Raw genomic sequence first — 12,247 nt, forward strand, 5'->3', positions numbered from 1 at the left:
TGGAGATGTTTGTGACTCAGCCTCGGCATTTCAAAACATCATCTGAAAATCTGAATTCATGTCCACGGATAGTCGGTCCTAACTTTCCTGCCCCAAAGGCCTTATATTTGTAGAAATAACATTCCCCTTTTCGTGTCACACTTTCTTTCTCATCCTAAATAACAGTGAACATTTGCTAAGGTCTGGCCAGTAAGAACATATGGACTAGACTGCCCAAGCCAACTTCCTTGGACTTCACCCAGACATACACTTCTTTCTCACAGTCACGGGAATGGCCACTTAGACACACCAGGTGGGTGCGGGCTGGGGAAGTAGAACCGAGTCGGAGGAGAAAATTCATGGTGATAATTCTTGCACAGACACATTAACTTGGGGGCAGTTTATACCACTGACACTGGGCTGTGGTGTTTCTGGTGTATCATGCCCTCGCCTGACCCAGTGAACTTGCTAAGGATAATTCAAGAAAGGAAACAGCAGAAGTGAACATGCTCAGTTTAGTGGAGCATGTGGCCTGGGGGAAACTGTCCTGCCCTGACCCATTTGGGGCCTTCAGAGGGCAACCTCAAAGAGGTGTTCTTAAAGCCCAACAGGCTGGACTATCCATCTCAGTGTCCCAGGAGTAGGAAGAGGAGGAGTCAAACAGATTGAGGGCAGGACTTTTCTAACAGTCCACTCATTTTTTCCCCAAAGCACAACAACATTCTTGATGACAATGGGCCATGCCAATTAATGCTTGGAGGTAATATTAGGTGAAAGAATAACATAAGAGAGTGTTATATTGGCCTCTGGATTTGCTTCTGAAGAAGCATCCAGGATCAAAGAAAAAGCTCAACAGCCAGGCTGTGAGTTGGTACAGGACCTCAGTGGTGAGAGCTCTGGGACCTCTCTCCAGGCAGGCATCATTGAGGGGCTCTCTGTGCATCACCATTAAAGATGCGAGGTCTCAGGAGAGATGATTTGGTTGACCCTCCTTGGATTAATCAACCTTAGCCAGGATGACAGGGGACGGCACAGTACAGACAGAGCCACCAGGGGCACTGTCGAGTCTCTGGCAGCCATGGTAAGCTGTGATGCTCCACCAGCCTTGGAGGTCAAGCCTCGCCATATTGAATTCTTATCTTCCCAATGGCTCTCTCCCCAAGACAGTCCCTACACACAGTCCCCTTGATCTGAGGAAAGCCCATGGTCTCCCACTTACTTGTCATTCACAAGTTTCCCATGTTGGTGAATCTGATTTTCCATTGTGAAGTTGATTGTGACACCATAGACGTGCTCATCGTGAAATACCTTCATTTTGGACTTGTATGCTTCATCTTGAAAATACCGGATCATATCAGGGAACCAAACTGTAAGTCCATAATAACTGTAATACAGAAGACAGAATATTTGAGCAGCAACGCCATCAGAGACTGCATTCATGACTTGATGTAAATCAAGCCCATTTTAAATGTATCAGTATGGTTCATTAGAAATATCTAATAATATAACTCATCATATTAATAGATCTAAGGGAAAAAAATCATGACTATATCCATAGATGCCAAAAAGGAATTTGATAAAAAACGACATTCATTCCCAATAAAAACAACAATAGATTAGAAATTCATGGATGCTTCCTTAGCATGTAAAAATATATAAATCTCAGCTCAAAAGGCAGGCTCTTTCTTAATGAGGAAACACTGCAGTAATTACCACTAACATAAGAAACAAGACCAGGATATGCATTATCAGCACTACCATTTAACACTAAGTTGTAGGCCTTAGCTAACTCAGCTACTCATGAGAAAGAACACAGGAATATAAAGTTGCAAAGCAAGAGGTAAAACTACCTGGAGGACAAAGAGCAGAGCAAGAAGAACTAAAATCCTACAACCTGTGGAACAAAAACCACATTCACAGAAAGATATACAAGATGAAAAGGCAGAGGGCTATGTACCAAAAGAAGGAACAAGATAAAACCCCAGAAAAAAACTAAATGAAATGGAGATAAGCAATCTTCCAGAAAAGAATTCAGAATAACAATAGTGAAGATGATCCAGGACCTCGGAAAAAGAATGGAGGCAAAGATCGAGAAGATGCAAGAAATGTTTAACAAAGACTTAGAAGAATTAAAGAACAAACAAACAGAGATGAACAATACAATAACTGAAATGAAAAATACACTACAAGGAATCAACAGCAGAATAACTGAGGCATAAGGACGGATAAGTGACCTGGAAGACAGAAGGGTGGAATTCACTGCTGTGGAAGAGAATAAAGAAAAAAGAATGAAAAGAAATGAAGACAGCCTAAGAGACCTCTGGGACAACATGAAACACAACAACATTCGCATTATAGGGGTCCCAGAAGGAGAAGAGAGAGAGAACGGACCCGAGAAAATATTTGAAGAGATTATATTTGAAAACTTCCCTAACATGGAAAAAGAAATAGCCACCCAAGTCCAGGAAGTGCAGAGAGGCCCATACAGGATAAACCCAAGGAGAAACATGCCGAGACATATAGTAATCAAACTGGCAAAAATTAAAGACAAAGAAAAATTATTGAAAGCAGCAAGGGAAAACTGACAAATAACGTATAAGGGAACTCCCATAAGGTTAACAGCTGATTTCTCAGCAGAAACTCTACAAGCCAGAAGGGAGTGGCATGATATACTTAAAGTGATGAAAGAGAAGAAGATACAACCAAGATTACTCTACACAGCAAAGATCTCATTCAGATTTGTTGGAGAAATCAAAAGCTTTACAGACAAGCAAAAGCTAAGAGAATTCAGCACCACCAAACCAGCTCTACAACAAATGCTAAAAGAACTTCTCTAAGTGGGAAACAAAAGAGAAGAAAAAGACCTACAAAAACAAACCCAAAACAATTCAGAAAATGGTCATAGGAATATACATATTGATAATTACCTTAAACGTGAATGGATTAAATGCTCCAACCAAAAGACACAGGCTCGCTGAATGGATACAAAAATAAGACCCATTTATATGTTGTCTACAAGAGACCCACTTTAGACCTAGGGACACATACAGACTGAAAGTGAGGGGATGGAAAAAGATATTCCATGCAAATGGAAATCAAAAGAAAGCTGGAGTAGCAATACTCATATCAGATAAAATAGACTTTAAAATAAAGAATGTTACAAGAGACAAGGAAGGACACTACGTAATGATCAAGCGATCAATCCAAGAAGATATAACAATTATAAGTATATATGTACCGAACATAGGAGCACCTCAATACATAAGGCAACTGCTAACAGCTATAAATGAGGAAATCGACAGTAACACAATAATAGTGGGGGACTTTAACACCTCACTTACACCAATGGACAGATCATCCAAAATTAAAATAAGTAAGGAAACAGAAGCTTTAAATGACATTCCATCCAAAAACAGCAGATTACACTTTCTTCTCAAGTGCACATGGAACATTCTCCAGGATAGATCACATCTTAGGTCACAAATCAAGCCTCAGTAAATTAAGAAAATTGAAATCATACCAAGCATCTTTTCTGACCACAACACTATGAGATTAGAAATCAATTACAGGGAACAAAACGTAAAAAACACAAACACATGGAGGCTAAACAATACGTTACTAAATAACCAAGAGATCACTGAAGAAATCAAACAGGAAATCAAAACATACATAGAGACAAATGACAATGAAAACACGATGATCCAAAACCTATGGGATGCGAGAGGGCAGACAGCAGAAGCAAGGAGAACTACAATCCTGTAGCCTGTGGAACAAAAACCACATTCAAAGAAAGATAGACAAGATGGAAAGGGAAGGAAGATACACAAGATGAAGAGGGAAGTTTATAGCTGTACAAGCCTACCTCAAGAAACAAGAAAAATCTCAAATAAACAATCTAACTTTACACCTAAAGGAACTAGAGAAAGAAGAACCAACAAAACCCAAAGTTAGCAGAAGGAAAGAAATCATAAAGATCAGAGCAGAAATAAATGAAATAGAAACAAAGAAAACAATAGTAGAGATCAATAAAACTAAAAGCTGGTTCTTTGAGAAGGTAAACAAAATTGATAAACCATTAGCCAGACTCATCAAGAAAAAGAGGGAGAGGACTCAAATCAATAAAATTAGAAACGAAAAAGGAGAAGTTACAACAGATGCCGCAGAAATACAAAGCATCCTAAGAGACTACTACAAGCAACTCTATGCCAATAAAATGGGCAACCTGGAAGAAATGGACAAATTCTTAGAAATGTATAACCTTCCAAGACTGAACCAGGAAGAAATAGAAAATATGAGCAGACCAATCACAAGTAATGAAATTGAAACTGTGATTAAAAATCTTCCAGCAAACAAGAGTCAGGGACCAGATGGCTTCACAGGGAATTCTATCAAACATTTAGACAAGAGCTAACCCCCATCCTTCTCAAACTCTTCCGAAAAATTGCAGAGGAAGGAACACTCCAAAACTAATTCTATACGGCCACCATCACCCTGATACCAAAACCAGACAAAGATACTACAAAAAAAGAAAATTGCAGACCAATATCACTGATGAATAGAGATGCAAAAATCCTCAACAAAATACTAGCAAGCAGAATCCAAAAACACATTAAAAGGATCATACACCATGATCAAGTGGGATTTATCCCAGGGATCCAAGCATTCCTCAATATACGCAAATCAATCCATGTGATACACCATATTAACAAATTGAAGAATAAAAACCATATGATCATCTCAGTAGATGCAGAAAAAGCTTTTGACAAAATTCAACACCCATTTATGATAAAAACTCTCCAGAGAGTGGGCATAGAGGGAACTTACCTCAACATAATAAAGGCCATATATGACAAACCCACAGCAAACATCATTCTCAATGGTGAAAAACTGAAAGCATTTCCTCTAAGATCAGGAACAAGACAAGGATGTCCACTCTCACCACTATTATTCAACATAGGTTTGGAAGTCCTAGCCATGGCAATCAGAGAAGAAAAAGAAATAAAAGGAATCCAAATTGGAAAAGAAGAAGTTAAACTGTCACTGTTTGCAGATGACATGATACTATACATAGAGAATCCTAAAGAGGCCACCAGAAAGCTACTAGAGCTAATCAGTGAATTTGGTAAAGTTGTAGGATACAAAATTAATGCACAGAAATCTCTTGCATTCCTATACACTAATGATGAAAAATCTGAAAGAGAAATTAAGGAAACACTCCCATTTACCACTGCAACAAAAAGAATAAAATACCTAGGAATAAACCTACCTAAGGAGACAAAAGACGTGTATGCAGGAAACTATAAGACACTGATGAAAGAAATTAAAGATGATACCAACAGATGGAGAGATATACCATGTTCTTGGATTGGAAGAATCAATATTGTCAAAATGACTATACTACTTAAAGCAATCTACAGATTCAATGCAATCCCTATCAAATTACCAATGGCTTTTTTTATGGAACTGGAACAAAAAAATCTTAAAATTTGTATGGAGACAAAAAAGACCCCGAATAGCGAAAGCAGTCTTGAGGGAAAAAAACGGAGCTGGAGGAATCAGACTCCCTGACTTCAGACTATACTACAAAGCTACAGTAATCAAGACAATATGGTACTGGCACAAAAACAGAAACATAGATCAATGGAACAAGATAGAAAGCCCAGAGATAAACCCACGCACCTATGGTCAACTAATCTATGACAAAGGAGGCAAAGATATACAATGGAGAAAAGACAGTCTCTTCAATAAGTGGTGCTGGGAAAACTGGACAGCTACATGTTAAAGAATGAAATTAGAACACTCCCTAACACCATACACAAAAATAAACTCAAAATGGATTCGAGACCTAAATGTAAGACTGGACACTATAAAACTCTTAGAGGAAAACATAGGAGGAACACTCTTTGACATAAAACATAGCAAGATCTTTTTTGATCCACCTCCTAGAGTAATGGAAATAAAAACAAAAATAAACAAATGGGACCTAATGAAACTTCAAAGCTTTTGCACAGCAAAGGAAACCATAAACAAGACGAAAAGACAACCCTCAGAATGGGAGAAAATATTTGCAAATGAATCATCAGACTAAGGATTAATCTCCAAAATATATAAACAGCTCATGCAGCTCAATATTAAAAAAACAAACAACCCAATCCAAAACTGGGAAGAAGACCTAGATAGACATTTCTCCAAAGAAGACATACAGATGGCCAAGAAGCACATGAAAAGCTGCTCAACATCACTAATCATTAGAGAAATGCAAATCAAAACCACAATGAGGTATCACCCCACACCAGTCAGAATGGCCATCATCAAAAATTTTACAAACAATAGATGCTGGAGAGGGTGTGGAGAAAAGGGAACCCTCTTGCACTGTTGGTGGGAATGTAAATTGATTCAGCCACTATGGAGAACAGTATGGAGCTTCCTTAAAGAACTAGAACTACCGTACGACCCAGCAATCCCACTACTGGGCATATACCCTGAGAAAACCATAATTCAAAAAGGGTCATGTACCACAATGTTCATTGCAGCACTATTTACAATAGCCAGGACATGGAAACAACCTAAATGTCCATCGACAGATGAATGGATAAAGAAGATGTGGCACATATATACAATGGAATATTACTCAGCCATAAAAAGAAACGAAATTGAGTTATTCGTAGTGAAGTGGATGGACCTAGAGTCTGTCCTATGGAGTGAAGTAAGTCAGAAAGAGAAAAATAAATAGCGTATGCTAACACATATATATGGAATCTAAAAAAAAAAAATGGTTCTGAAGAACCTAGGGGCATGATAGGAATAAAGACACAGATGTAGAGAATGGACTTGAGGACACGGGGAGGGGGAAGGGTAAGCTGGGACAAAGTGAGAGAGTGGCATTGACATATATACATTACCAAATGTAAAATAGATAGCTAGTGAGAAGCAGCCGCATAATACAGGGAGATCATGTTGGTCCTTTATGACCACCTAGAGGGGTGGGATAGGGAGTGTGGGATGGAGACACAAGAGGGAGCGGATATCGGGATATATGTGTATGTATAGCTGATTCACTTTGTTATACATCAGCAACTAACACAACAATGTAAAGCAATTATACTCCAATAAAGATGTAAAAAAATAATAATAAAAAAAATTTTTTTAATAAAATAAAAATTAAAAAAAATAAGGATCAGAAATTTCCTAGTTGTAGAAGCCTCTAGAGTTGGTTGCCTGTTACTCAGAGCCAAAATCATCCAACCTGACACAGACTCTGTGAGTTAGAACCAACTGTAACCCTCAGTGTATAGATGAGGCACCTGAAGCACAAGGAAATTAATGAACTTAAGGAAGACAGAGCTTACCTTAAAGCCATGGTGAACCAGACCACGGCCAGAATCAGTGTGTTCATCCTGTAGGGCCCCATCACACAGTACAGAGCATTTTCCCAGACCTATAACACACAGAAGAGATGGGTTGTTAAAGGCAGAAACTTGTGACTTGGAAGAGCTCATTTTTAATATTTTCTATTTAATTGCCTAGGAACCCATGGAGAGAATGGGCAACCATTATCTTCCAGAGGGAGCAATTCTGCTCAAATAACAAGGAAAGCCTCTTCTCTTCTTACTGGCTGGTCTCAACTTCTAACAGTCCTGTAGCATCTGGGAACACAGCAATGCTCCATGCATGTGACAAAAAGCACACGGAGTGGAGATGTCAAGGCAGTGAATAGCCTTGAGTAGTGAATTCTGCTCCCCACCAGTGGGAATGGGTGATATTCCAAACATTGAACCACCCTACACCAAGAAGGTCATCCAGGCTCAGGAGACTCTGGCCATTGACTGCCTCAGTGTTCAATAGTTGATTCACCTCATAGGAGCTTTGCCCTTCATGAAGACTTTCTCAGAAATCACCAACAAATCTCAAAGGGGTCATTTCTTTAACCCACTCCTTTCTTCCTGTGGGCTATTTAATGAGAAGGTGCTAGAGAGAAAGGTGTTTACTCAGACTAGACATTGTACCTATATTCAAAATCTCTGCCTTGGGAAGGAAAAACAAAGAAAAGAAACAAAGGTTTATAGTTTGTGGCTCAAAGGCTCACAGGTAAGCATGGGCTAGGACCCGAAAGTCCCTATCCAAGGTTGCTTCCTGCCCACCACACTGTCTTGGGTTGATGGGGGTGTTCAAGATCTCTATTCTTCATCCCCTGACATTACAGATTTCCATAGAGCCTCCCTCTCAACAACCCCAGGTCCCCAGTTGTACCTGCTTGAAAGTGGTCTTGAACCTGACTAGCCAGCGCTGGTACCAAGTCCCTGTTGAACTTTGGATCTCAATGAATTCATCCATTTGCTTGGGAGTTTTAATGTTGGAAACCTGTAAAGCAAAGATGGGCTAGAGAATCTTAACCCCACTTTGACTTTTCAATTCTTAGTTTAATGTAACTGATTTTATTAACTTACTTAGGGCCAGAGGAGCTTTTGGTGACCCTACAGGTCAGTAATTCTTAACCAAAATTGTACATAGTATCTCTTTAGGGATCTTTCTCAGGTGGCTATGTCCCACTGCAGACAAAATGAATCAGAGTTTTTTCACTCAATTATGGCTTTGGGAAATACGCTGAATTCCTGTTTATATCTGATTTGCCCATAGAAGAATTGACTTCACCTTAAAGTTCACAAGTCTATCCTTAATGGATACTAACATCACAGAAGTCTAGAACCCATATAGGCAACAGTGTGTGTGTGTGTTTGTGTGTGTGTGTTAGGAAAGGGGGTTTGCTATGTAAGACATTTTTAAAACACAGCAGAATATAAGACATTTTTAAAACACAGCAGAATAAAAGACATTATGTCCTCCTTCTGCACAGCAAAAGAAATCATCAACAAAATGAAAAGGCAACTTACTGAATGGGAGAAAATACTTGCAAATCATATATCTGATAAGAGACTAACATCCAAAATATAAAAAGAACTCATGCAACTCAATAGCAAAAAAAAAAAAAAAAAAAAAAAGATCCAATTAAAAAATGGACAGAGGATCTGAATAGACAGTTTTCCAAAGAAGACATACAGACGGCCAACAGGTACGTGAAAAAAATGCACAACATCACTAATCATCAGGGAAATGCAAATCAAAACTACAGTGAGATATCACCTCATACCTGCTAGAATGGTTATTATCAAAAAGACAAGAAATAACAAGTGTTGACAAGGATGTGGGGAAAAGGAAATTCTTCTGCATTGTTGGTGGGGATGTAAATTGGTGCAGCTACTATGGGAAGTAGTATAGAGGTTCTATAATTAAATTAAAAATAGAACTACCATATGATCCAGCAATTCCACTTCTGGGTATTTATCTGAAGGAAATGAAAACACTAACTCGAAAAGATATCTGCATTCCCATGTTCACTGCAGCATTATTTATAAAAGTGAAGATATGGAAACAACCTAAGTGGCCATCAACAGGTGAATGGATAACGATGTGATATACACCCACTCACGCAAACACACACACAATGGAATACTACCCAGCCACAAAAAATTTAAAAAAAAAAATCTCGCCATTTGCACCAACATGGATGGACGTCGAGGGCATTATGTAAGTGAAATAAGTCAGACAGAGAAAGACAAATACCCTATGATCCCACTTGTATTTGGAATCAAACAAACAAACAAAACAAAACAGAAACAGAAAACCAAGCTCATAGATACAGAGAACAGACTGGTGGTTCCCACAGGGGAGAGGGTGTGGGGAAATAGAAGAAAATAAAGAAAATAGAAGAAAGGCGTCAAAGGTACAAATTTTCAGTTATAAAATAAGTCATGGGGATGTAACGTAGAGCATGGTGACTATAGTTAATAATACAGTATTCATTACTTGAAAGTTGTTAACAAAGTAAATCTTAAAAGTCTTCATCACAAGAAAATAATTTTTGTAAATGTGTGGTGACAGATGGTAACGAGACTTACTGTGGTGATCATTTTGCAATGTATACAAATAACTGAATCATTATGTGGTGCACCTGAAACTAATATAATGTTATCTGTCAATTATACCTTAATTTTTAAAAAGAGAGAGAAATTATGTCCTCCTTGCTACCCCTGGTTTTTCTGGAGGAAATCAAAGAGATAGGGAATGGGAATAAGGCTGTATATCTCAGGGCTCCCCCCAGGGCCCCGGAAAGTGTTAATTTGTCCGATGTCAGCAGGTAGCCTCAAGGAGCAATCCTGACTCATTAAGACAGCGATTTTCAGTTTAATCAATGTTTAAGACAACCATTGCATTCTATAACTAACCATCATGTTAAGGAGATTCCTGACCACACAAACTCTTGGCCAAGTTATCAAGGTCCGTGCATGCAGACCAATTCAGAGGAAAATAGAAGAGTGTACTCAAAAAATTCAAAACCAGTTTCTATCACCTCCTCCAACAAACATTTCTTTCTAGGGAGAAAAGGCTTTAGTCGTAAGTGTCTCCATCTCTTTCTTCAGCCAAGGGACTGAGAATGTGAGGAGACAAAGAAAGAGAGCGATGAGGCTGGATATCCACAGGGGAAAATACAGTCCCTGAATTAGGGACAATTGCTTCTTTAATTCCCAAGCACTGAGCCTAGGATGGCTTGGCTTTGTTTTTCTAAACCCTGAAAACAGTGGTTCTTAACCTCTTGGGAGGGCCGGATACCCCTTTGAGAACCTGGTAAAAGCATAGGTGCTCTTCCTAAAACTCACAGGTATGTAAGCATGCCAGAGCCTCCTGGGCTGGTCCTGCCATTCCTGGTTATGTGGCCTTTGCAAACGCTCTTCTGCCCAGGCCCAGACTGGGACACAGGAGAGGGAATGCAGCAGGCCCTCCAGTGGGACTCTTGGCTGGAACTGGTCTTTGTGTTATTAGGTACCCCAGGGAGACCAAGAACCCAGCTGCAGCCGAAAGAGGCCGAGGAGAAGGTTGACCTCAAGTCAGGAAGCACATTAAGAATCACACTAAATGGGACTTCCCAGCAGTCCAGTGGTTAAGACTTTGTGCTTGCACCACAGGGGGTGCGGGTTCAATCCCTGGTCAGGGAACTAAGATCCCACATGCCTGAGGTGCGGAGGGGGGAAGGGGAAGGGGGAAGGGGGAAGGGGGAAGGGGGAAGGGGAAGGGGAGGGGGGAGGGGGGAAGGGAAGGGGAGGGGGGAAGGGGGGGAAGGGAAGGGGAGGGGGGAAGGGGGGGAAGGGAAGGGGAGGGGGGAAGGGGGGGAAGGGGAGGGGGGAAGGGGGGGAAGGGGAGGGGGGAAGGGGGGGAAGGGGAGGGGGGAGGGGGGAAGGGGAGGGGGGAGGGGGGAAGGGGGGGAAGGGGAGGGGAGGGGGGAAGGAGAGGGGGGAAGGAGAGGGGGGAAGGGGAGGGGAGGGGAGGGGAGGGGAGGGGAGGGGGGAAGGAGAGGGGGGAAGGGGAGGGGAGGGGAGGGGAGGGGAGGGGGGAAGGAGAGGGGGGAAGGGGAGGGGAGGGGAGGGGAGGGGAGGGGAAGGGGAGGGGAAGGGGAGGGGAAGGGGAGGGGAGGGGAAGGGGAGGGGAGGGGAAGGGGAGGGGAGGGGAGGGGAGGGGAGGGGAAGGGAAGGGGAGGGGAGGGGAGGGGAGGGGAAGGGGAGGGGAGGGGAGGGGAGGGGAAGGGGAGGGGAAGGGGGAGGGGAGGGGAGGGGAGGGGAGGGGAGGGGAGGGGAGGGGAGGGGAAGGGGAGGGGAGGGGAGGGGAAGGGGAGGGGAGGGGGGGAGGGGAGGGGAGGGGGAGGGGAGGGGGAGGGGAGGGGAGGGGAGGGGGAGGGGAGGGGAGGGGGAGGGGAGGGGAGGGGGAGGGGAGGGGGAGGGGAGGGGAGGGGAGGGGGAGGGGAGGGGAGGGGGGAAGGGGGGGGAAGGGGGGGAAGGGGGGGAAGGGGGGAAGGGGGGGAGGGGAGGGGAGAAGGGGAGGGGAGGGGAGAAGGGGAGGGGAGGGGAGAAGGAAATGCAAATTTTGTCTTTGCTTTGCTCCTGGGGAAAATAACACCCTATTCCCTAGGGATCTGGGAGTGGGTGTGTTGACAACGTGCAAGCATAATTACTCTAATTTACAGTTAACTAGGATACTTGGCTTTGCTTCAGTCTAAAGTAGAATACAGTCTGTGTGGTCTGTGTTCACCCCAGCCTTGCAGAGCATGAGTTCTCAGGGGAATACTTCAACCCACCCCCTTCCCAAAGGTGTCTCAATGGACACCTGCTGGGGGCTGTTCAGAAGCTTGTGAGGTAGCGAATGGGGCTGCTGAAAGCCA

General features: G+C 42.2%; 1 protein-coding gene across 3 annotated transcripts in view; it reads right to left on the reverse strand.

Moving 5' to 3' along the window:
• Positions 1–12,247, reverse strand: part of SV2B (synaptic vesicle glycoprotein 2B) — a 75,337-nt gene that overhangs the window by 16,646 nt on the left and 46,444 nt on the right. For all 3 annotated transcript variants that reach the window (XM_068537571.1, XM_068537565.1, XM_068537575.1), the window contains 3 exons: positions 8,230–8,340; positions 7,329–7,417; positions 1,199–1,363 (listed from right to left, as the gene is read on the reverse strand). In XM_068537571.1, coding sequence (XP_068393672.1) covers positions 1,199–1,363; positions 7,329–7,417; positions 8,230–8,340 — 365 coding nt within the window. The remainder of the gene's footprint in view (positions 1–1,198; positions 1,364–7,328; positions 7,418–8,229; positions 8,341–12,247) is intronic.

The sequence above is a fragment of the Eschrichtius robustus genome, chromosome 1 (assembly GCF_028021215.1).
Source record: "Eschrichtius robustus isolate mEscRob2 chromosome 1, mEscRob2.pri, whole genome shotgun sequence".
In the NCBI taxonomy this organism is placed as follows: Eukaryota; Metazoa; Chordata; class Mammalia; order Artiodactyla; family Eschrichtiidae; genus Eschrichtius; species Eschrichtius robustus.